General features: G+C 56.4%; 7 protein-coding genes across 7 annotated transcripts; 5 read left to right on the forward strand and 2 right to left on the reverse strand.

Annotated features, from left to right (window-relative positions):
- Positions 1-4645: 4645 nt before the first annotated feature.
- On the forward strand, positions 4646-5047 carry SPBR_01112 (uncharacterized protein; the record flags this gene model as incomplete). The annotated part of the gene is made up of 1 exon (XM_040759430.1): positions 4646-5047. The coding sequence occupies one exon, from the start codon at positions 4646-4648 to the stop codon at positions 5045-5047; it is 402 nt and encodes a 133-aa protein (XP_040618282.1).
- A 712-nt stretch (positions 5048-5759) lies between these two features.
- Positions 5760-7640, forward strand: SPBR_00393 (c6 zinc finger domain containing protein; the record flags this gene model as incomplete). Its single annotated transcript, XM_040758712.1, has 1 exon — positions 5760-7640. One exon carries the CDS (start codon positions 5760-5762, stop codon positions 7638-7640), a length of 1881 nt encoding a protein of 626 aa, XP_040618283.1.
- A 2911-nt stretch (positions 7641-10551) lies between these two features.
- SPBR_00847 (uncharacterized protein) lies at positions 10552-11544 on the forward strand (the record flags this gene model as incomplete). Its single annotated transcript, XM_040759166.1, has 1 exon — positions 10552-11544. The coding sequence occupies one exon, from the start codon at positions 10552-10554 to the stop codon at positions 11542-11544; it is 993 nt and encodes a 330-aa protein (XP_040618284.1).
- Positions 11545-11944: 400 nt separating this feature from the next.
- Positions 11945-14585, reverse strand: SPBR_00199 (mitochondrial ATP-dependent RNA helicase Suv3; the record flags this gene model as incomplete). Its single annotated transcript, XM_040758519.1, has 2 exons — positions 11945-14374; positions 14532-14585. The coding sequence occupies 2 exons, from the start codon at positions 14583-14585 to the stop codon at positions 11945-11947; spliced, it is 2484 nt and encodes an 827-aa protein (XP_040618285.1).
- A 622-nt stretch (positions 14586-15207) lies between these two features.
- SPBR_00483 (uncharacterized protein) lies at positions 15208-16861 on the reverse strand (the record flags this gene model as incomplete). Its single annotated transcript, XM_040758802.1, has 5 exons — positions 15208-15785; positions 15853-16165; positions 16222-16232; positions 16468-16647; positions 16702-16861. 5 exons carry the CDS (start codon positions 16859-16861, stop codon positions 15208-15210), a joined length of 1242 nt encoding a protein of 413 aa, XP_040618286.1.
- Positions 16862-18540: 1679 nt separating this feature from the next.
- Positions 18541-21618, forward strand: SPBR_00136 (fungal transcriptional regulatory protein; the record flags this gene model as incomplete). The annotated part of the gene is made up of 3 exons (XM_040758456.1): positions 18541-19136; positions 19210-19845; positions 19920-21618. 3 exons carry the CDS (start codon positions 18541-18543, stop codon positions 21616-21618), a joined length of 2931 nt encoding a protein of 976 aa, XP_040618287.1.
- A 1286-nt stretch (positions 21619-22904) lies between these two features.
- Positions 22905-24453, forward strand: SPBR_00528 (glutamate-1-semialdehyde 2,1-aminomutase; the record flags this gene model as incomplete). Its single annotated transcript, XM_040758847.1, has 2 exons — positions 22905-23705; positions 23803-24453. The coding sequence occupies 2 exons, from the start codon at positions 22905-22907 to the stop codon at positions 24451-24453; spliced, it is 1452 nt and encodes a 483-aa protein (XP_040618288.1).
- Positions 24454-24925: the final 472 nt, after the last annotated feature.

Here is a 24925-nt window from a genome sequence, read left to right on the forward strand (position 1 = left end):
TTCATTGACAACTGGGGCCGACTGACAAATCGACTTGCCTCGATAAACTCGACTTGGCAGCGCAATTAAAAATTGACGTGTCGAGCCAAATGCAGGCCAGGTGGTTCGCCAGAAACCGCAGTTCCCTGCCATTGCATGCGTTTTGCATTTGCAGGACGGGCTGCGAGACCAGTCTTCGACACCTTTTTTTCGTTCTTTTTTTCCATTTCTTGTCGAGCCTGACGTCTGCATTCGGGTTAATGGGCAACGCTGCGTCCGTATCCATCTCGACAACAGCCTCTCTCCCGAAACATTGCCGCAACGGCCACTCCTTCGCCCACCAGTCTACCTTTTAGTCGGTCCCCCACTGCATAAAAAGGGTGTGTCGGCCTTGCTTCACGACTGGAGACCCCACAGTCCCACCGCTACCCCCGTTTTCCCATTTGCCTCTTCTGCTTCCAAGCTGCCCGGCGACAGTGCGGCACTCTAACTGGGCGACAGAAGGAGCACTTGCGTTGGCCCGAACCAGGAATATACCTTCATTCTCCGTTCTGTACAGCGCACCGGTGCACGTTATTCGAGTCAACGTTGCTGATCAGCTCACCTTTCGCTTGTCACGACAGCCGCAGGTATTTTTCCGTGGCTTTTCTGCAAATTCAGGGGTTGTATCTAGTCGCGGACTGCTCCGGTCATACTTTCGGATTCTCGTTCGTGTGTTCTTGTCGTCGTGAAGCGGTATTGTTGCCTCTCGCTGGCAATTTGCTTGTTGTGCACACGACAAATTGGCCCCTGTCGCCTGGAGAATCCACGCCCGTTTTCCCCACCACTGTCTTTCCCTCTTGCACGTGCGCAAAAGGCCCGCTATGATGTCAATAAATCTGGTCCATCCAGAAGGCTGCGATTACGGTGCATGACTAGACCCCTCCTTCCCTTTTCTGCGCCGCGGCGTGTCGTGCGCTGTGACTCGCTGCGTGCCTTGCGGCTCGCACTTTCCTTACGTTAAATCGTTTGGTTGTCGAAATGGGTCCCGCCTACAGATAAACATGCTGCTGGAGGAAGGAGCCAGGGAGCGAATGCGTCGCTCGCGCATGCTGTCCTTCCTTAGCATTTTATGTGGTAATAGTCCCTGGGTAGTGCCTGCCGTCATAGCGAAGAGCTGACCCGCCCTTTGGGTTGGAAGCGCAGCGATACATCTATTCGTGCGTGTGTTCCACACAGCATAAAGTACCACGCTAGACCGTGTCATACTAACGGGCTCCGCAACAAGAGTGCAACCACGGCCGGGAAATCAGGGTATTCCATTGCCTGCAGGGGCGCAACTGCCTGCAGTTTGTCTGCACTTTTGGCTGCACTTGCCTTCGCTGGCCTCCCTGGGGGCAATCCCAGGGAAGCTGCTACCCGCAACTTTCCGGACGCAGAATTGTTCGCCATAATGTCGTGCCTCCGGTGCACTGCAATAATGTCGTGTGTCCCATGCTGTCCGTACCGGACTTGCGGGCTTAACAGTTTGGTATTTGGTCGGCGGTGCCCAGCCTACCCCGGAGTTTAGGTGCTGCAGAGCATCTGAACGCGGAGGTCGAGAGCAACAGAGGTATTACGGAGTAGAGTCACAGCCAAGGCTCTTGCCTTTGCGCCGTCCAATAAGAGGCCGTCCTTTCCCAATTAACGTCAGTTTCGGGCTCTTTCCAACGCTTTTGTGACGCTGCCAGGCAGTTGGCTCTTTCCCCATATTGCCCCTCCGAGCACCCTCCTGGTTTCCTATTATGTATTTCTTGATGCTCACAAAACGCGATAAGACCCGTTTTTCTTTCTTTTCTGTTATGTTTGCATTTCATCCCTTATCAGTACCAAGACTCGCAAGACACTAACAACGGACGACGGACCCAGACCAGGGGCCCCTGTCGCACCTGCCTCGCTGCCATATCCAGCGTGCGACCAGACTCAGCACAGCCGCGCAAGGAAGGAGCGTTTGCCATCTCAATCAATACTGTGCGTATGTCGCTGGGCATCGATCACGGAAGGTGCCACCAGTGTGCCTGTGTACAGAATACTCGTACGGCTGTCTTTTATTATCACGTAATATCTTCTCTTTTCACAAGGTAGCAGCAAAGGGCGCGCTTGCCAAAAAAGGGTTGTTGCAAGAACAAAGGACGGGCAGGAAGCCAGCCTCGGATGACTTCCCCAAGAAAGAGGGGACCGGCTACAACTTAGCATCAAAAAACACAACCACCACATTGTCATCCAAAGGACTTCTTACTGCGTTACTTGCAAGAATTATCACGACCCCTGCGACAAACCTCACAGCATCTCCGCCCCCCCGAAACAATCGACGTTGCCCAGATATCTCTCAAGCCGTGCAAAACAGCCGCGCTAGCTTCGGGTCTGTTTGTCCACAGGCCCCACACTGACGAAAAAGAAAGAGGCTGCCACGCCCTACAACGACAACCCCCAAAAAAGGTTCAAGGGATGAAATGGGCGGAAAACACGAGAGGCACTCGAGAGGCAGTTTGCAAACAGAAGAAAAGCAAGGCACGGCCAGTGTCCCAGTCGACGTCACGAGAGGATCCCCATCGACTGACAACGGTGGTCTGACCCGGCGGATCTGACTCAACTCCAAGATCCAAAGGCGTCACCCACCACCGGCGCGACAGTCCCAGTGCCTTTGCTGCCATCAAACTTTCCCCAGGACAAAAGGACTAAAGAGAGGAGAGGGCAAAAGGCACCAACACGGCCACTACCCGTTCGCACTACCAGATCTCTGGACCAATCCAAGAACCGGCATCTCGCTTTCTAGATTGCTGGATCTGCTTATTTCTGACAAGTCTGTTCGCCGCCGGCCCTATTTTTTTGTCCTTGTCAACCTGCATTGCGCATCTTCATCCCCAACCCTCTTTCTTTCTTCAAGTGTTCCTATTCTGACAAAACCCTCGTTGTCCCCGGGTCTCCAACTGCTTCATCCCCCGTCTTGTACTCCTTTCACACCCCTCTCCCATTGCTCCCCACCTTTTGCAGTTTCTACTTCCCATCCGGTACGATATCGCTATCTTTGCTTTTTTTTTTTCTCGTCTCATTTCGGTGGCCGTTGTGCTTTATGTTTTTGCTCGTCTCGTCTACAACGTCGTTCATTCGTCAGCTCCTTGGCCCTGGTCATCAGCTTCAATGAGGGCGTAGGACACCTTCCCACCAACAAAACACCTTTGCTGTTCGAGACGCATTCCGTTATTCTTTGATATCACCCACAGCCAAATGACGCCGATAAGCCAAGCTTATCTCGTCCTCGCCTCCATCGTCACCTAACTGGCCCTCTCCTGCCCGCCGCCACTCTTCCTGTTGTCATCGTTTCACCGTCTCTTGGATATTCATCACCAAACGGCATCTTGTCACGGCCTCCTTTATCTCTCTTGCTGGCTCCTACGTCATTCGCACTGTTTCTTTAAGAGACACTTGTCCAATTCAACCGTACATTCACCGTCCCACCCCCGCGGGTGCCTCTTCGTTTTCGGGTCCTCCGTAGCTTTCATCACGACCACGACAAATTGCCGTTGGTCAACTTCCTATCTATCCCCACGGGTGAAAGAGACGAAGGCACATCGCGCAGGGACGTCCCAGGGACGTTTTAATCGAAGCTGCGACGAGGCCCGATCCAGGTACTCAACGGTGTTCCGCTCACCCGCCATTCGACCAGCAAAAAACGAGAGAGGGACGCTATCTACAACCTACAAAATCACACACGCCCGTGGGTTCCACAGTGCTCTCATCTCCTTTCACGACTATCCATCAAGTTGCACTGACGCACGGCCACCTTCGCATTAACTCTTTGCTCTGAGCCACTCACGTCTCTTTCTTGGACCGGGGCCCTTATCTCTCACCACCCGGGGTGCGGTGCACGACACAGTAGGCGAGTCAGCGGCAGCTTTCTTTTCGTTTGATCTGTACAAGTCTTATCATCTGCCGCAAGTGGATTGGACCACAGCCTGTCCACCTTCTTTCTGGTCTTCCCCATACGGACAGGTCTACTTGCCTCATTGGGGTCAGAAGAGGCACACATAGTGCACTTATGTTCACGGAACCAGCCGCACCCCCAGCCTTTGCATCTCTCTTCGTCTTGTTCGATTCAGCAGCTTTTGCTGTCCAGCAAAGCACTTGAACGTTACGCCCGGCTTCATTGTATAAGGCAGCCGAATGTCACTTGTCCGTTGTACGTGAATACCAGCAGAAAGACTCAGCACCCTGTACGACATTCAAGCAGGCGAAGAGACACAAAACCAGGGTGTGAGCCCAAGATTGGAGCACTTCCGTCCCTTTATCACTGTTGATCTAGGGTGTATTACTGTCTTCTGCTGTCCTTATCAGTTGGGCCTGGACGCATCGACACCATCCCCTATCTACACACCCCTTATCCCATATTCCATCCCATCCAACCCCAACACTCTGGGAGAAGCCACCGTTTTCACAATTGAAGCCTTTGTTCGGGATCGCCTCCAGGCCTCCCTTCAAAGCACAAAGCACACTTTATTACCCACACCACCTTTACGAACCGCCCCCTTTCCCCGTCTTGCGCGGACGACATATCGCCGTTCGCTTCAGTGCTTTTACGGGGTAAACCGGCTGTATCTGGGTCTGAGTCCCGCGTATCTTAACTCCTAAGACCTCTTTTACTGGCACCATGTCCAACCCAAGCGCCATGGCCAGGACGGCGCCAATTCCCATTGCTCCAAAACCGTCCTCTTCTTCTACAACTTCCGATACTGTCGGCCGTGCCACAGGCTTCTCTGGTCTGCGCCGCTCTCTGCCCCCTAGCCGCCAAGGCAGCATCAACGTCGACTCCTATCCGGCCAGCCTCGCCGGCCTAGACTCGCCGGACTCCGACTCACCCCGGAACAACTACGCCACCATCCCGTGCGAGGCCTGCCAACGACGGAGGATCCGGTGCGTCATGAGCGAAGACGATGACGTATGCATCTCGTGCCAGGTCAACAGCATCGAATGCTCCCACACCGGAAGTCCCCAGCCTCGCAAGAGAAAACTGGGTGGAGATTTAGACGATATCAGTAGCAAACGAGGGTAAGTCAGAAGTGTCTTTGAATATCGAACTTGAATAACTCGTCACCCTCGTCCCACCGTTCCTTTCCACGTCTGCCATTACAGGCAAGGAGGCTCGTGCAAAATCTCATACCGGATTAAGGAGGGCTTGCCCCTTTCATATCCCCTACTTGTGGTCTTGAGAAGTCCGGCCCCCTATCACTGAAGAAACCCCCATTCAAACCCTCAAATGCGTCCCCCCCCCCCCCCCCCCCGTCCCTCGCCCCTCCCCCACCCCAGTAGCCTTGTCTTGTATTTTGCGGATTCCTCCATGTCAAGTACAGAACATGACTCCGCGCGAGAGATACGTTTGTTTTATTTTTACAATTTGTGCCACGTCTTCGTATTGCATTTTTTATTTGCAAACGAATTCGCGTTTCCTCTTCAACTCTGTCGTTTTGTGGCTCCGTGCGGTCAGATTTGGCTGCATCTGCGTCCCACCAAAAAACGCGCGCTTTATAGGCGGTTATAGTGGACAGGTGGACACGTCTGTTGGTACAGCGTCGGCGTGGCAGAGTTCTCGTCATTCGCAATGTCGATGGAGTAGTACAGGATGTATACAGGCTCCTTTATGACGTACGGAACATATATACTGACGATATCTGTTGGCAATTAGGTCAGGAAGATATGATAACAGACGGCGTCGCCAACACGGCAGTCTGTCCAGCACCGCCGTGAGCAACTCGCTCATCGAGGACATGGCCAACTTTGGCGACGTGACCATGCTTAAACGCACGCTTGGTCTGCAGCAAGACCGTTACTCCCAGTACATTGGACCAACCACCGACTTTGAGCCCTCACTCATCAATCTCTCTTCTTTTGATCCTCACGATGAGAGTCTGTTGTCGCGTGGCACTCTGCGAAAGGTTAGCGATGTCGAGACTTTCCTGTTGTTACCCGACCAGAATACACCAGGATTCGAGCACATCAACGAAGATATCGACGAGATCGAGCGTATCGTCGCACCAAACGGTCGGCGACTCGTCGACCTCTACTTCCGCGTCGTTCATCCGAGCTTTCCGATCATCCAAAAGACGGTGTTTTACGAAAAGTACGAAAACGCACTTCGCGACATACAACCGGCCCTTCTTGCTGCTATCTATATCCTCGCAATCAACTGGTGGGATCTGGACGAGGAGCTGTCCAACCAGGTCCGCCCCGATGTCCCTGAACTCGAGCGGCTTGTCCGCACAACACTGGCCGACTCGATGTTCCGCCCCAAGCTGTCCACGGTGCAGGCTGGCCTGTTGCTGTCACAGCGGCCCGAGGGTGACCAATGGGCGCCGACAGCCCAGCTGGTGGCGATTGCCCAGGAGCTCGGTCTGCACTTGGACTGCACGAACTGGAAGATCCCGCCCTGGGAGCGCGGGTCGCGGAAACGACTTGCGTGGGCGCTGTATATGCAGGACAAATGGGGTGCACTCGTCCACGGCCGACCGTCGCACATTTTTGCCAACAACTGGGCCGTGAAGCAGCTGCTGCCCAACGATTTCCAGGATGTTGAGTGGGACGAAGACGATACGGAGGAGCGCATCGAGATCGAGCGCGGTCGCACGTTGTTTGTGCAAATGGTGCAGCTGACACAGGTCATGGCGGAGATCCTCGATACGTTTTATACGCTGCAGGCGATGGAGAGCGTGACGGCTGCCGGCCCACAGGGCACGCAGCTCGTGTTGACACTCGCCAAGCCGATCCAGTTGAAGTTGAAGGAATGGTACTCGGCGCTGCCGGCGGCCGTGCGCATGGACTCGTCGGTGTCCGCAGGCGGATCGACAAACATCAGCGGGCTCCGCCTGTCCAGCATTGGCTACCTCCACTTGGCGTACTTTGCAGCCGAGATTACCCTGCATCGCCGCATCATCCGATCCATGACGTCGCCGGTCGACTCGCAGTCCAGCACACCGCAACTGGCTTCGTCTCCGACTATGCTGTCGAACAGCAGCAGCGCCGCTAATCTGACGGCGAGTGTCGGCGGTGCTGAGCCGTACGTGCAGCACATCTGTCGCTCGGCCGCCAAAGCACGCCTCATCTCGGCCATGGATTTTGTCAACCGTCTCACCCCAAGCCATCTACGTGCGTTCTGGTACTTTGCTTCCAAGACCAACTTTGCTCTGATCGGTACCTTTGGTAGTTTGCTATGGGCCACGTCTCCGGGCCGCGAAGAGGCCGACTGGTATCGCCGGCGGCTAGGCGAGTACCGGTGGACGTTGTCCGTCAGCTCCAAGCCTGGCGAGGGCAAGGGTCTGACCAACTTTGCCATGGGCATGCTCGATATCAGCACCGGCCTGCTTAAGACGCTTCCCGAGAAGCCGAGTTTCAGCCGCAGCGCCAGCGTTGTCGATATGGACGCGGCCCGCCGCCAGAGCATCCTGGCTCTGGGTGTCGGCACGGGCGGTCTCGGCAGCGGTGCAACAAGTAGTTCGTTTGGCGGCGGTGGCGGATACGGCAACAGCTTCAGCGGTCTCCACAGCACGGACGCGAGCAACGCGCAAAGCCCCAAGAGCTCCGATGATGATAGCAGCGACGAGGGCGACTACGCCAATTTTGGCCCGTCGGGTATGGCGAACATTGCCGAGTAACCGCGGGCTTGCGTTGGCGCTGGCAAATCGTGCGACAACGACAACGACTACTTCTACGATGATGAAATGAACCACGGCCGTTTTCTTATTTTCTTTTTCTTTTCTTTCTTTCTTTTTTCTTTTTGGACAGACACATCTCCTTTGGATACAATTCGTGCGGTGCATGTGACTTGTCACGGCCGCCAGGGGAGGAACCTTTATGGTTTTATTGGTTTTATGTTGGCATGTTTTCCTTCTCTTTCTATTTGGCGGCTGGATTGTTTTCAAAGATATCCCACGTAGTGTTTCTTGGCACTGGCTTCTGACATTTTTCGTTTCTCTCGATACCAAAAGATGCATAGACAGTTGGGACTCTGGGACTTTGGACTATTTTGTTTTGCTTTGGATATTGACATATTTCACTGTGACTGCTCTGTGCAGTTCTCTCACTTCCACTCGCTATTACTATATTCTGCCAATTTTGATATTCTTTACTTCTACATATGGAAACCTAGTCAAGTGGTTTCCGAGAAAGGACGGCATCTCAGAATGGATTGCACGAATGTTGGGATATGTTAGCTAACCGAGACACCGCAGAAAAATACAGTACCATGCGGCTTGAGGCGCGACACGGAAGAACCGGCTCCTCACCACGTCCCACCCGTTTCTCTCGCCAATAAATCAAAAAGCGTTGCTGTCTGGAATGCCATCATGGCGTAGGATGTAAATGAGCGCCTCCCCAAGCAAACACGACAGAACGGTTGACCTCTTTATCGACGGCATTCCTAAATCGCCACCCAAAACTTTGGCGGGCGCCTTTTCCCGCCCGGGTACGTCTTGGACACCGCTTTCACAATTTGCCTTACCCTGCCGTGCAGATACGCGATACATCATTTGCGGCAGAGATGGCCGTTGTGGCGTTGTGGCGTTTGCTTGTTCTTGCAAGAGCGTTCCGCCTCATCCGCCTTAGGTAGCCTCGTCCACGGGCGTGTCGATCGACGTTGCCGATGAGTTGAAAAGGCATATCAAAGATGTGCAATGATGTGCAGTGGATCTGCACTTGCGCACGTCCCCTGCTCTTTTTTTTTTTGTTCCTTTCTCGACTTTTGCTTTTCTTTGTTTCCGTCTCGTCTCCCTTTGACGAAATGTCGGCGGCCCAGAATGAGTGAGTAGAGTGATTTGCCCCTACCAAAACCACGTTCTATTCTTGGCCATATTTTTTCTACGCCATCCAATATCGCTTGCTAACAAATCATAACACCGCTCAGGGGTGCAGCAACGCCGTCCAGTCCAAACATTTGAAAATAACAAAGGCAAGCTCTGCGAGGAAATAATCGTACGACATGGGTGCATATCTTGGCATGAGCCGCATCTTACCTCTCCCAATGACCCAAAGCGTGCCCTTCCGTTGGACGGCCTCAAGTCGCGTTTTGTGTTTCTTGGTATTGGCCTCAATTTTAAAAAAAAAAAAAAATTTAGCCACATCGCAGGACCGAACTAGCGCAGGAACACTCGCATTGACCGACTCTGCCCAAGGGAACCTTCTGCGCCCGTTCTGCCCGGCATCCCTTGCGAATGACGATGGGATCGCGCCTTGTGTTTCTTTCGCCTCAAAATTTTACTGAAGAAAGCAGGGTGCGTATGAGGTCGTTATGCTTGTCTTGACCCCTGCAGACGATTGCCCAAGCCCTGGCCCCCTCGTGGCGGAACGGCTGGTGCCTGGCCCCATTCTGGAGATGTGCACGCTCTTTTCCCTCTTCTGGGTCATGTCAGCCGAGCCTGCAGGTCGTATTCTCTTGATCCAAGGTAATGGGCATTCAGCTTTGCTGCTATGGTTGAGGTGGTCCGTCATCTCCGTGAGCAGAAAATACGAACAGCGCAAAGCACACAAACGCCCAGACTCCAGACTCGTCGCGGAAACGCGTCTTTCTCCACCTGTGCCATTGAGCCCATTGGCAAGAGTTTCTGTGCCTGACAGGAGCTGGCCGTTGGAAGCATACCGTGTACGTCTGACTTATGCCCAAGCCTTGCATCAATTTCAGGGGTGTCGTGTCATGTGTTATTTGTTTGCCCTGCACCTGCCGGTCGACATGGGGCGAGACGGTCTAGACTTTGTGGTTCCAGGCTATCCGATTTACTCGGGCCCCCCTGTCGCATTTTGCGCTTTATTGGCGGTTAGTCCCAGGTACAATCAAAGGTCTGGCCAATCGCGTGTGCCACATCTCAGCCGCTCGTGCCTCAAAGCAGTTAAGAAGGGAAATAGGAGACTGCAACGACACCCAAAGAGGCAATAATATGGAGAGCGAGGGGCGGGCGGGACGCGAATGAGGAAAGGGGGAAAGCGAAGACTCACCAGCCAGGAACAGGAACCAGAGCAAAAGGCATTGGGGTGTCAGAGCGTGACATGTTGCCAATGCGCGAACCTCCACAGCCTGCCACGGCGTTCCAGGCCTCTGAAGGGAGACAAGGGAGACAAGGGAGACAAGGGAGAGCCGAAGAGCACTGGTAGGGACCACGATGCAAGGGCAGTGGCACGAGAACGTGCCGTCCCAGCTCCGTCGTGACGAAGAACGACGATGCTGCAGAAGCTCGGGCCGCAGCTGTCGTCTTTCCTTTTCTTCCTGGCTCTCCCCTTCTCTTCCCTTTTGTTTCCCCTCTCTTTCTTCTCTTCCCCGTTGTATATCACACCGTCTCGGCCTCGTCCGTGACATTCACTCTTTTGTATCGTCTCGACTGGTCTTTTCACTTTCGCTCGTGGACCATTTCTTGATTTCATGTTTTAACACCTACACACAATCACTCTTTCTGTGTGTCTTTAGTCGACTCTGTCGACGTTCCGTTCCTTTGTATTCTCACGCTCCTTTTTTATTTTCTTTGATTTTCTTTGATTTTCTTTGACTCCGGCAGCGCCTCCCCGCACAGACTTACCAAGATGCCGTCAACCTTTCTCTCGCAGGTGCTGGTCCTGCTCGCGGCCCTCGCCTTCCACCAGGCCGCCGCCTCCCCGCTCTTCTACCGCTCGATTCTCGCTTCCCGCTCCAGCGTCGGCGTCGTCGGCAACATCCGCATTCCGACCGGCTACAAGACAACGCTCTTCTCCGACGGATTTGCCGGCACCGCCGGCTCGCTGCCGTCGACCGACCGCTGGACCATCGACACCGGCACCGCCTACCCCGGCGGCGCCTCCCACTGGGGCACCGGCGAGGTCGAGACGTACACCAAGACCGCGTCCAACCTGCAAATCACATCGTCCGGCACCCTGCTCATCACGCCCGTCAAGACGACGGTGAGCGGCAAGACGACCTGGACGTCGGGCCGCATCGAGACCGTCAAGGCCTGGGACTTTTCGTGCGCCGTCGGCAAGAAGGTGCGCATCGAGTCGCGCCTCAAGCTGGGCGCCAACTCGGCCGCGTCGCAGCTCGGCATCTGGGCCGCCTTCTGGTCGCTGGGCTCCGCCTACCGCGGCAACTACAACAACTGGCCCGCCGTCGGCGAGGTCGACATTCTCGAGTCCATCAACGGCCAGGCCAAGTCGTACCAGACCGTGCACTGCGGCACGGCCAACGGCGGCCCCTGCAATGAGCCGACGGGCATCTCGAGCACGTACGGCTTCGCGCGCAACGCTTGGTACACGGTGGCGGTCGTCATCGACCGGTCCTCGTCCACGTCGGCATCGACCTGGAAGTCGGAGACCATCACGTGGCTGCTCAACGAGCGGGTCGTCTTCACGGTCAAGGCGTCGACCGTCAACAACCAGGCCGCCTGGGTCGCCCTGGCCCAGAACACCAAGTATCTGCTGCTCAACGTGGCCGTCGGCGGCGCGTTCCCGACCGCTGTGGCCGGCACGACGACGCCGACCACCGCCACCGTCGGCGGTACGGGCTCCGGCATGGAGGTCGACTACGTCGCCGTCTTCACGTCATAGGCGCGCAGTGATGCAGGCCGTATTGTTTGTTTTGGGTTGTTTTTTTTTCTCTTTTCAAAATTTTAGATTCTCCCTCCACATTGTCTGCTTTCTTCAATACTCCTTTAGACTAATTTTGTATTCTACACGGAGTACCTTATAGTTTTTCAACAACACCCACTGCAGGCGACCATTTCCCCAAGATATGCTTATCATGTTCCCATTCTTCAGCCGTTGCCATCAAGTTTGAACGCTTCGTGATGTACATTTTTTCATATCTATTATGATCCAGTGTTTAAACTGTAAAGTGAAATGTATCGTACAATGTTGCCCTTTTTTCCGGACGTGCCCAGAGTGCAACGAAAATCCTTGTTGCGTCACACCCAAAACGCCATGAATATCCAGCCGTACCAATACTTTTCTAGCGACCCGCCGCCGACGCCGTGTTCACTGGGCTGGCCGGCGCCTCGTCGCTCGCGACCTCCGCCGCAAACGCCTCGTCGCCGTCCTCCATCAGCAGTCGCTTGTCGCCGTCGTGCTTCTCGCGCAAGTCGGCCATCTTGCGCAGCGTCTCGATGCGCTTCCGGCGCCGCTCGGGCACAAACGTCAGGTTGTCGAGATAGTCCTTGATCTTGGCCTCGACGAGCCCCTTGACGTGGAACGCGAGCTGCTGGCTGCTGAACACGCCCACGTAGCGGTAGCTCAGCCACAGATACAGCGTAATGGCCTTGTGCAGGGCCTCGGCACCCAGCAGGTACTTGCTGGGGCCGCCTGGATAGTCGTTGGCGTCGGTCACGTCCAAGATCTCGAGGTTGATCTCGGGAATGTCGAGCAACTCGCCGCCGCTGTTTTCGGAGACACAGCGCGCAAATGCCTGCAAAACCTCCTTTTGGCCCGGATCGCGCAGCGACGTCGGCGCCGCCATAAAGATGCAGCGGTCGTAGATGGTCATGCGGAAGGGCTGGATGATGTCGGCAACCTCAATCATCTCCTTGGGGCCACACATCTGGAAGAGATCAGACACCTGCGCAAGCTCGCGCATGCGCGTCAGGATGAAGCTGAAGGGCGTGTCCGGCGGGAAGTAGCGCGCAAACTGCTCAATGGCAAACGTCGGAGGCTGGATGCCGGCCCATTGCAGTGGCGGCGCCTCGTCCTGGAACGCTGCCGACACAATCGGCAGGTCTTCGTCTTCGAGCGTCGTCACGAACCCGGGCGTGCCCCATTTCTGCACCGCACCAGCGGCAGGCGTTTCGGGCGTCGTGGTTTTGGCGTCGCTGTCCTTGTTCTCGCTGGCCGCATCGCTCCTGATCGCCGCCGCCGCCGTCCGGTACCGGCCCGCACGTCCGCCAATCTGCTTGACCTCGGGCACGGACAGCCGCCGGAAGTTGATGCCGTCGTGCTTGGTGGACGTCTCGAAGATGATGCGCTTGACCTCGAGGTTCAGGCCCATGCCGATGGCGTCACTGGCCACCAAAAAGTCGTAGTCGTTGTCCGGGTCGTTGAACAACGCCGCCTGCTGTGCGCGCGTCTCCGGTGGCAGCGAGCCGTACACAATCGCGCACCGCCGACCCGTGCTGCTCTCGATGCCGGCCTTGAGAGTATGCAGGGCCACACGCGAAAACGACACGACGGCATCGCCCTTGCGCAGATTGCTAAAGTCGCCCTTTAAACTCTCCTTCATCGTCTGCAGCCCGCTGAGGCGCTTGTACCTGTGCACGATGCACTTGTCGCCGATGCGCGCACACAGCGCCTGGATCAGGTTGACGGCGCGCTCCTCGCCGCACAGATGCACCTCGCGCGCCTGCACACCCAGGAACGCCTGCGTCCACGCCCACCCCCGATCCGGGTCGGCGATCATCTGGATCTCGTCAATGACAGCCACATCGACGAGCTTGTTCAGCGGCGTCATCTCGACCGTGCAGCTCTGAAAGTACGTGTCCGCCGCGCCGCCGCCGCCCATGGCCGCGACCCCACTCGCCGGGTCTGCCGGGTCCATGGGCGTGCCGTCGGTGCTGGGAAACCGCTGCTCCTCGCCCGTGATCAGCGCGCAAGGCCGGCCTTTGGCTACGAAGCGCGCATAGATCTCGTGGGCCAGCAGCCGCAACGGACCCGCGTAGATGCCCGTCTGCGCGTTTTCGAGCGCCAGCAGCGCGCGGTACGTCTTTCCCGAGTTGGTGGGGCCCACGTGCAGGTGGATGGTGCGCTGCATGGTGCGAGTGGATGGGTACCACTCGTAGGGGAAGCGGAAATCGGCAATGCTTTCCTGCAGCGTGTTGACGGCCGGGGCGAGGCTCGGGCGCAGAATAAAGCTCTGGAAGGCGTAGCGCAGCTCCTTGTGCAGGCCAGCCGTGTCGCCGCGCACAAAGGCGTTGCGCAGGCTCCAGAAGAGCGGGTTGTCGAGGCGGCTCACGACGCCGCGGGTGCTGGCCAGCTGCATGCTCTGGGCCAGCGCTGTGCGGAACAGCTTGGCCTGGCGGTCGAGCTCGCCTTGGCTGTGCAGGCCAAACGCGTGCATTTCGCGGTTGTCGGCCGACCAAGGCCCCAGGCTCTTCAACACGTAGCCAAAGCGGCTGTCGACGAGGGCTTCGAATAGACGGTACTTGCGCGGGTCACCTTTGAGTGTGACCTGCCGGTTGGCCCGCCCAGTGGGCATAAAGGCTGAAAGGTTCCGGCGGAAGTCGTGTCTGCCTCGATCGTTACCACGTCGTGACCTGGTGTCGCTGCTGTCTCTCCTGTCTCTGTTATCCCTACTAGAATCGCTGTGTCTTCTCCCAGATCCCTCGTTTCTGTCCATGTCGGCACCGTATTCGAGATCGCGTCGTATGCCAGTAATTTCGTGCGGCCGTATTCTCTGTGGACATTCCACACAGTTAGCTGGCTGTCTTGCAGTCGCATTGTCGGATGTTCATTATATAACAACAGCGTCTCGGCTCCGCACAGTTTTCTCCAGTACGTACCGCTGGATGCCTTGTTATTAGTCCGTCGAGAGAAGTGCTGTAGGCGCGCACCAGGCGCAGGGCGCAGGGCGACCTCGCCCGCACCGCGTCAAAGAGGGCGTTCATCGCCGGAGGAGCAGAGGAGTGTGTCGGAAGCGGATTTGGTATCCAGTCATGTCGAGTGTCGAGTCGAGTGTCGAGAGACAATCTGGGTGAGTGGAAGAAAGGAGAGTCGTGGAGAAGGTTTGTGGACGAGTGTCGTGACTGACTCAATCCACCTTCCTGTTTTGTCGCCTGCTTGTTTTGTCTTCTAACGTGGGAAGTTGCCAGACGTATCGAGTCGTTGGCGAGGAAAGAACGATGCAGTTGACCAGTCTGATATTTTTAGTGGGCCCAGGTTGGAGTTCCCTACCACGCCTGGAGACAGTGGACCAATCACAGGCTGCACACGACAATTGTGTGGGGCCATACTACAGGACGCAACATCAACTTTCAACGTCAACTTACAACATTTTTTCGTTGACCATCTTCCAAGCTATCCCAGGATTTATATTTTATTGATTCTACCGTATTTTAGGATACTTCTAGGCTGCGTAGTGCTTTACCAATGACTCTCTCTAAATTTATTAAAGTCTATTTCTCTATTTGCAATTAAACCTGGTTTTATGCTTTCGTTTAGAGTGTTTAAAAAAGAAGAAAGAATAAGAAAACACGCTTTTCGTGCCAATGTAAGTACTCTATACTCTTTTCAAGTCACTTCAGCTTTCTCGCCCACAACGTTCGATGCTCTTCTCTGATAAAGCTTAGCTCCACAGAGGCACATGCTGGACAGCACGAAGAGTGCACCACAGAATCCAATGGAGATGGCATACGCTTCCGCCTCGTCCTTGTGCAGATGCGTTCGCGCATAGGTCAGCAGTCCAATGGCAGACGGGCTCGAAAAGGCCGCGGACGGAGCCACGACCAGCCAGAACATGGCCAATGCCGAACCCGACCGGCCTGTGCCCACGATTTCGACCGTGACGGGCGCGGCAGCCACCCAGACGGCACCACCCGTGCAGCCTTGGACGAGAGCAAAGACCGCCATGAGCGCAAAGGAGCGTGCGGGCAGCCACAGGGCCCAACAGGACACACCAGCTGCTATGTTGAGAAGAATAGCCACATTGATGCGGCCGCCAACGTCAAGGAGGAGGCCTGTCAAAGGTCTCCCGACGAGAAACCCGACGGCTAACAACGACTGCAGAGCAGCAGCCTGGGTCTGTGAGAGACCGAGGCCGCCACTGGCGTAGGACGCGATGGTATACATGGCGATGCAGTAACTCATGACTAGACGTGTTAGCGGTGGCTGCGATGACGGTTCCACTGGCACATAAAGAGGGGGAGGGACGCGTACGTGCTGAGAACCCCCATGTCCAGACCCAGATGTAGCCTGGGTGGTACAGCCAACGGAGCTGTGGAAGCTCCAATCGGCGGCTGGTGTCCATCGGCCCGCGCCGGAGGAGACAGAGGCAAGGGATGAGAACGGCGGCTGAAATGGCGCCATTCACAATGAGGGCCTTTTTCAAGGACAGTGTTTCGATGAGGAGCCTCGTCGTGTTGGACAGGACCAGCCCGCCCAAGCCGGAGCCAGCATTGGCAAGGCCCTGTGCCAGGCCGAGTCGTCGGTCAAACCACTGGACGAGAATGATTTGCGAAGGGAGAAGGATCTATTCTGTTAGTGAGTGCATGGTCTGGGGATGACTGATTATTCGGAGGCACGCACTGCACCGAGGCCTAAACGTGTTAGAAGTATGCGGGGGGAAAACAAAACACTGTAGTCTACAGGAACATTGTATGGCGGCAAACGTACCAATGCTGAAGACAAGGCCTTGGCAAACGAGATAGGCACCAAATGATGTGCAAAGGCCAGCAAGGCATTGGCCAAGAACGACGCATACAATTCCTAGTGTGGAACATGAGTACTCGGCTCCGTTCAGCGGTCTGGCGTATTGGCCGATAGCAGACATACCAAGGACAAAGGGCACGCGGAAGCCGAATTTGTTGATCAGAAAATGCATCAGAGGCGCCGAGAGCAGGGCACCAGCAATCGAAAGTCCGCCGACGAAGCCATAGCGTAGCGGGGTCCCTCCCGGGATGTAGTCATGCTCAATTAGGAATGATACGTAGACCCCAAAGGTTGTATTAATTCCTGTCTCGTGGTTAGCAGTTAGCAGCATAAAGTCGAATAACTGTGGCCACTCACCCCATGATACTGAATACGAAGCTAGGATGGCCCCAACAATGACCCAAGCGTATCCCCCATCGGCTCCCTGGACTGTCTTGTGGCTGTTCTGCTCCGAATCTGAACCTGCATTAGGGAAATCATCTGGATGTGGTTGGGTAGGTGCTTCCGGAACGGCCATAACGATCAAACAAAGAATTATTGGACAAGATAAGAGTTCAAGTGGCCTCGTTGTCGATATGTATTGGCGGGAGGTAATTAAAATAAGGCGTATTCTGGAATCCTGTCCATGGAAGTGATATAGCAAAACATAAAGAACTACAGGCTTCATTCATATAGCATCCAGATAATTGTCTTTTCTGGCAATATCCATTGTATGCCCCTTGCTGGTAGCTATACGCCGTTCACACAGTTTGAAAAAAAAATTAATGAGTTACGATGTGGTAATAATTATCCTCGTGAAGTATTTCCACATATTTTGGATGACATGTCGACAATAATCATGACTGATGAAACTCGATGACGGGCTCCGATTCCTGCGGAGCACGAGCTCGTCGCCGTCTTACATATGGCAGAGCAAAAATGGCACGTCGTTCCCGTTGTTAACGCACAGCAAATTTGAGCCAAGCCTGCATCGACAAGAAAATGGCCAATATGTGTCACCAAGCCGCCTAGCAGCCGCCGACAGCCGGGCGCTCCGAAGTAGAACCCGGGGCCAGGAGACGGCGATATAGACAATAAAATCCAAACATGATCCGAGACGACGGACATCCCTTTCTTGTGTTTCGTCTGACACTCTCATGGCGTGTTTAGGCCCTGCTTGTGAAAGACGGCGACTTTATGTTCTTCATGAAACGTCATGATGGAAAACGTCAACTTACATCAAGTGCCCAAGTTTGTTCACTTACACATTCGATGCATCCATCTATTGGACGCCGTCTACCAGAAGTCCCTGAAGTCCATGTCGTAGTCTCCTCGAAAACAGTAAGAGCTTGGGCGACTATGACGTTAAAAGCAGGCCAACGGCACGTGAAGGACAAGACTATAGTCATATTTTCAATTCGAGTACTATCCTTGGCACTTCAGAGGATTTTATGAATTATCAGACGTTTGCTGGAGACCGGTTTGGTGGCGGCTCGTACAGGCTATTTACACTGTACTTTCCCAGTGCAGCCGTTGTCGCTGCCTCACAAATTTGAAGTCTGACTGTGCACTTAGTCGTACTTTTGTCGGCCTAGTCCTCGGAAGAAGCTGGTCAATTAAAGTGGGTCTCGAGCGCAAAGATAGCTACTCGTTGTCGGTGTTGGAATAAACGCCGTTCTTAAGCAGGAGCGACCAAAGAGGTCCTGGTCGTTCTTTCCCCCCATCCCACGCAAAGCACCACCGTGCCACCACACTCAGAAAGAACGCCCATGCTGGTTGCGACCAAACGATATTAGCAAGCCACCTGCTCCTCCTTCTTTCGCGCAATTTGCGGATCATTAACCACAGCCTCCCCTCGCCGTCCTTCGTTCTTTCCCGGGCCTTGGCACCGTTTTCTGTCGTACGCTCTTTCCCATCGCGTCTCGCTGAACGGCGCAAATCCAAGACGGCGTTTTCCATTCCACTGCCGAATCCGACCGTTCAGCGCGCACACTGCCATCGTATTCCCTGTGGCAAAGAAGGACACAACAAGTGTTCTGGCCTGGCCCAAGCGGCCTGACCCTCCCCAGCCGCGCGGTCCATCCTTGCCTTAGCATAGGGCGGGGGAGAACGGCCGTGACCAGTACTGGGCCGAGCCCGGGCCAACCTCCTCTGCTCCTTCCCGCCTTTGACGGGCTGACGGGTGCGCGCCTTCCCTGGGTGTGTCGCACCTGCAGCATGACCAGCACCAACAACAACGGCAATAACGGAAGCAGCAACCCCGTGTACTCGCGGGTGCGCGGCAAGCCCCTGCCACAGACGAACATACTGCAAACATCGTCTCAACCACAACAACAACAACAACAACAACAACAACAACAACTACAAACACCGTCGTCACAGCAGCAAACCATCCACGATGCACGGCAGCCACCGCCGCCGACTACGCCTCAGCTAAGGCCAGGACCACACGAGAGCCACCAGGCACTGCTGCCACGGCCATCGGTCGACAGCCGTCCCCGCGATGGTCGCCGTGAATCCCGTGCCGAGACGGTCGACGACGGTGGCCACGACAACGCCGATGAGATGCCGCCCCGGAACGACGCCGGTGACGATGCAGAGGCTACCGGTGCAGCTGGACCCTCTGGGGGTACAGCAGCGACCGGGACTGTGGCCGGTGCGGGCACGGCCAAGCCGGTAACGGCCTGCTTCAACTGCCGAGCATTGCGCCAAAAGTGCGATCGGAAGATGCCCTGCTCACGCTGCACCCTGCGCCACCGGCCGTGTCGATACCCGTCGGGCTCCAATCGTGGCCGCAAGCACGGCAACTCGTTGTAGGTCCATGGTCTCCCTTTTCCTTGTGGCGTCTTGTCCTTGTCCGCATTGACTAACCCCTCTCCTCCCCAGCCTTCACAACACAAACTCGGCCACTGTCGATCGTCTTTTGTCCCGCATCGGCGAGACGGCCGAACGCGACCAGGTCGTCGCCGCCCTGCTCAACTTTGCTGGTGCCAACCGCCACACACAGTCCCAGTCCCAGTCCCAGTCCCACCACGATTCGTCCGCCGTGGCGGGGGCTGGCTCCTCGTCTTTATCGCCGTCTTCTCTGGCGTCTCTCGCATCGCCTCCACTGGGCACGCGGCCCTCGACGACTGCCGGTGACGGCAGCATCGCCACGACGACGACCACCGGCTCCAACACCGTCAACGCCGCCAACGCCGTCGCCATGGCCGAGCCCGAGTTCCTGGCCTCGCTTGTCTCGCCCCTGCACATCATGGCCGCCGCGATCACTGCTGACACGGCCCCGTACCATCTAAGCCCCAACTCGCCCATGGCGCAGTCGTTCCTGGGCAACAAGGCTCGCAAAAACATCATCGACGAGCGCCTCTCACGCTACTTCGCAACGCAGACGACGCACCAGCGGGACTGGCAGGTGTTGGCCACGCAGCCCATTGATAGCCCTCTGAAACTCGAGACCACTACCTGTGACCCAGTCGCTGCGCGCATCATCGACCAGGACGATGTCGTGTGGTACTTTAAACTGTAGGTTGAGTTTGTTTTTCTCGGCAGATTTCTCGTTAGTCTGATACTCGGATTTTTACTAACCCGCTGTGCAGCTTTTTCAAATACCGCAGCCCGCTTGTCGGCCTGCTGGACCCCATCCTGCACACGCCCGAGTACGTCCGGGCCACCTCCTTTGTTCTCTTCTCCGCGCTCTGTGCGCTCGGCTGTGCCGTCTCGGATCGTCCGCGCGACCGCGTCGTCTACCCAGCTTTGCTGTCGCTCGCCGAGGGCAACATGAAGTGGGCCATTGCCGTCTGCGTCAAGTCGCTCGAGACCATCCAGGCCATCATCGTTATGCAGTACTGGGCCCCCGTCAGCCAGCGCCAGTCCGACGACCCGTACTGGCTACGCCTCAGCCACGCCGTCCAGCTCGGCCGCGAGCTCGGCATCCACCGCCCGGCCACCATTGCCGAGCAGGTCAACAACGAGGTGGCCCAGATCCCCGGTGGCGCCACACCCGAGTTTCGTGAGCGCCTGTTTCGCAACTTTGAGCGCACCTGGCTCTACACGTTTATTTCCGACAAGAGCTTTGGAATCATCACAGGCCGCTCCATGGGCGTGGCCTGGAAAGAGATGCCTGCATACGCGTCCGAGTGGTGGCGCAAGCCCATGACAGGGCCCGTCGACCGCATTGTGAGCGGCATCATTGAGATGCGCGGCCTCTTTCTGGCTGCCATGGAGCAGCGGAAACGCGTTGCCAACACCCTGGCTGCCGTCGAGCAGTGGCATGCTCAGACGTACCGTGTCCTCGAGCAGACCCGCAACGCGCGCTGCGCCCCCTCGCCCCACTGCCCTTATTTGTCGGTTCTCGCCTTTTACATGGACCACAGCATCATGGTGCTCAATGCCCAGGCCCTGCGCGACATGAGCTCCATTGACCTGACCGGCACGTCCCCGGAGCTGCTGCACCTGTCGGCCATGAACGTCGACATTGCCAGCCGCCTGCTTGACACCATGCTGCACGACCCTGTGCTGCTCGAGCTCATGGTCGGGTTCCACAACAACCAATTCATCATGGTTTGCCACGCTGCCACCGAGATTCTATATGCCATCCAGCGCGGCGGACTCTCGCTCGTGAAAGTCGACCAGGCTGCGTCGAAAGTGCGCGCGATCCCGGGTCACCTGGACCGCATCGCTGCGCGCCTGCCCACGACGTCGGCTGCACACCTGTACGCGAGCCTGTCGGCATTTTTCGTGGCCCAGCTCGACAAGGTTGTGCGCAACAATGCAGAGCGGTATGGCGCGGTCGTTTCCGGCTCGGCTGCTGGCGCCAGCAGCGTCAACAACACCGACGACCGCAGCATAGCCGCCGACTCGGACGACGAGGACGACGAGGACGGTGGCGAGGCAGATGGCGGCGAAGGTACGACTCCGCAACCACTTTTACAGCATCAGACACAACAACAACAGCAACAACAACAGCAACAACAGGCACAGCAGCAGCAAGTACAACTACAACAGCTCTTGCAGCAGCAGCAACCACAGCAGCAACAGCCACTGCACCCGCAACAGCACGGCTCCACAACCTCATCATCACTGCGTGCCCTCGACCGCGTCATCGAACCCGACCAGGACTCGTTGCTGGCCGACTGGTGGAAGACGGTCGACGGCGGGCTGCTGGACTCGACTACCTGGATGGACATGGGCTTTTTGAGCTCCGAGCAGCCCATCCTGGGATCTTTGTCGGCCACGGGCGGCAACAGTGCCGACGCACCGGACGGTGTCGGTTTCAACCAAAGCATGTTTCAGTAAGTTGGAGGTGGGGTTGGGGAAGGGCGAAGGCACGATGGAGGTTTTACAGAGGCCTACATTAGTAATGTGCACGATTGCATTTGATGTGTGTGATGCGTGATGTAACGCGATGTATTTTTATTGATATCAAAGGTTTCAGAATTGTATCCTGTGGATAATTTGCGAATTTCCGTTTTTGAATCTTGAGTGAACTGCTGTTAGCGATTGCGATGTGAAGTTAATGCCCTTAGAATCCCTTACCTCTACGGCTCTCTGTCAAACGAGCCGATTCTCGGGCCGCTTAGCGGTCCGCTCTTTGCGTTTGAACCCCCGAAATGACTGTCCACCGGAAGAATTCCGGTGTCACAGTTGTACAACGAGAAGAGAGAAGAAATGCACAAAATAAGGTATGGTATCACAATAATATGGCAAATGAATTCCAAACATGACGGCAGCCAATAGGCGTCATGAACTTATACGATGGTTGTTATCATAGAGAACGCACGAACCAGTGAAAAAGAGGGCCAAAGAGGTCCCATCGGACGCCGTCCGCCAAGACGGCGTCTTACCACTACGCTTTTATTCACTTACACGGAGCCAGCGAGAAAGGGCGTTCAACGACACACAGACGATAAGCTAGGCGAAGACGGCGAATTCACCCCTTCGTCCTCTTTTCTTCTCCCTCGCCTTTGACACCCGCTATTCCTCCCTCTCCTTCTATCCTGCTCTCACACTGTTCCTTTTGTCCAGTTTGTTATCTCTCAGCCTCGCGTCGTTTTCTATCAAGACACATGCAACCGCCCGGATATTCGCCGTTTTCGTGGTTCCGTTATCAGCAGCGACCAAGGGATAACGAGATACCGAAGGAGTCACCAACGACAATGTACCCACGAGCTGTGTGTGCTCCAGAGGCGAACGGCGGCCCTTCGGTAGCGGCCAAGGACTCGCGAGAGTACGGAACGACGACACCACCATGGAAGGTCCCGATAAAACGACCGACAGAAGACGGCCGACAGGCGCATGAGACTGGAGAACGGTGTTACAGCAACTGCCATGTCTCTATCGGTAGACAAAGCCCAACTGACTGACTGATCTGGTCCCTTTGTCGAAAATATAATACGGGACATGGATTCCCATATATCTTAAGCTTCCCTCGTTGAGATAACAAGAGGGGCAGCATCCTCAAGGACGATTGCCATCATAAAGAACACCGGGAAATCATCTGGACGTACCTATTCTTTGCGTTGAGAGTCGCATCAACGATTTTGCCGTTCAGACCACACCAACCCACCCACCACATCACCGATATGGCACCCGGCGCAGTACTCGAGACAGCTGCCGTCATCCCGTCTGTGACGGCAGGCCGCCTCAAGACAGACGTCGCCACGGCGACGGTAACAGTCGAGGAAAAGACGACGCCACTCACGGCCCAAGACGCACTCGATGCTGCGATTCGCCGCTACACGGCGGCCAACCCCCGCTCCTACGCACTGCACCAGCTCGCCACCGAGAGCATGCCCGGCGGCAACACACGCACCCAGCTGCACACGGCGCCGTTCCCGCTGTGCATGCAGTCCGGCCAGGACTACCAACTAACGTCCGAGGACGGCGCGACGTACACGGACTTTGTCGGCGAGCTGACGGCGGCCGTTTACGGCCACTCGCACCCGGTTATTGTGGCGTCGCTGCTGAAAACGGTGACCACCGTGGGCCTCAATCTAGGTGCCACCATTGCGCAGGAGCACGTTCACGCGTCGGCCATGTGCGCCAGGTTCGGCCTGGAGCGCGTGCGGTTCACCAACTGCGGGACGGAGGCCAACCTGCACGCGCTGGCCGGGGCGCGGGCGTTCACAGGCAAGCGCAAGGTGGTGGTGTTTGCGGGTGGGTACCACGGAGGCGTGTTCATGTTCGGCGGCGGCCAGCCGGCGGCCAACAATGTGGACCGGGACGACTTTGTGGTGGCGCGCTACAACGACGTGGCCAGTGCGCAGGCGGCGATTGCGCAAGAGGGCGTGGCAGCGGTGCTGGTGGAGGGCATGCAGGGCGGACCCGGTGCGGTGCCAGGTACGCGGGCGTTTCTCACGGGTATTGAGGCGGCCGCCAAGGAGGTGCGTAACCGGCAACAGACTTTGTGCTTGCGGTGCTCGTGGTGCTCGTGGTGCTCGTGGTGCTTGTGTCTTGTTTCAACTTGCTGACCTGCTTTAGGCTGGTGTTGTCTTCATTCTCGACGAAGTCATGACATCGCGCGTGGCACCCGGCGGAATTGCAGAGCTCCACGACCTGCACCCCGACATGAAGACGTTTGGCAAGTACCTGGGCGGTGGCCTGGCCTTCGGTGCGTTTGGCGGCCGCAGCGATATTATGGCGTCGTACGACCCGCGGCCGCAGCCGCTGCCAACGAAAACGACAGCCGCAGGTTCGCCAGCCGCACCGTTCCTCACGCACCACGGCACGTTCAACAACAACACGCTCGCCATGTACGTCGGCCACGCCGGCCTGACCGAGGTCTACACGCCCGAGGTGTGCACGGCCTTCAATGCCCAGGGCACGGACCTGCTGCGCCAGCTCGCGGCCGTGACGGCTGGCACCAAGATGTGCTTCACGGGCGTGGGCACGGTGCTGGGGTCGCACTTTACGGCGGCCGGCCTGCAGACGATTGAGCGCGAGACGGCCGAGGACTGGACGCTCAAGGAGCTCTTCTGGTTCGAGATGATGGAGGACGGGTTTTGGACGACGCGGCGCGGAAGCATTGCGCTGTGCCTGGGCACACCTGCGAGCGAGCTGCAGCGGTTTGTGGCGTGCGTGGCAGCGTTCCTCAAGCGACACGCGCCGTTGGTGGCTGTCGATGCCAAATAGACGACAAGACGACATGTCAAAGCAGCCAGCAGGCCGAGCGAAGTGTCACGAGGACGTACTCGGCCAGGCCGCGATGTCGTGATGCGACCTTGGCCCGATTTCGAGGGATGTCCAGGCTTGGTGCCAATGGATGGCGTTTCCTTGTGTCTGATTTGCTTCTAGTTTTTCTCATCTTGTCCGTTTTGTCGGAAACGAATCGAGTTAGCTGATTGAGTTCTGACATCCTCCTTGTCAGGCAACGAAATGACAACCATCCCCGATCGTCTTCATTTTGGCGTGCGCTGTGCCTAACCTCTTTCTTTGTGCATCACACGCCCCGACCTGGCCTCGTCGGCGCCGTGCCAGCACGACTGCCGCTGTGGCGTTATTGCTCCATCGACCCTAGTATGAAGCAATCTCTCGACTGCTCCAACAGGGGCATTCCCTGCGTTTTTGGCTGCTCTTCTATTGGAGGGTCATTCCACTGCCAAGA

This window comes from Sporothrix brasiliensis, assembly GCF_000820605.1.
Source record: "Sporothrix brasiliensis 5110 chromosome Unknown Cont19, whole genome shotgun sequence".
Taxonomy (NCBI): Eukaryota; Fungi; Ascomycota; class Sordariomycetes; order Ophiostomatales; family Ophiostomataceae; genus Sporothrix; species Sporothrix brasiliensis.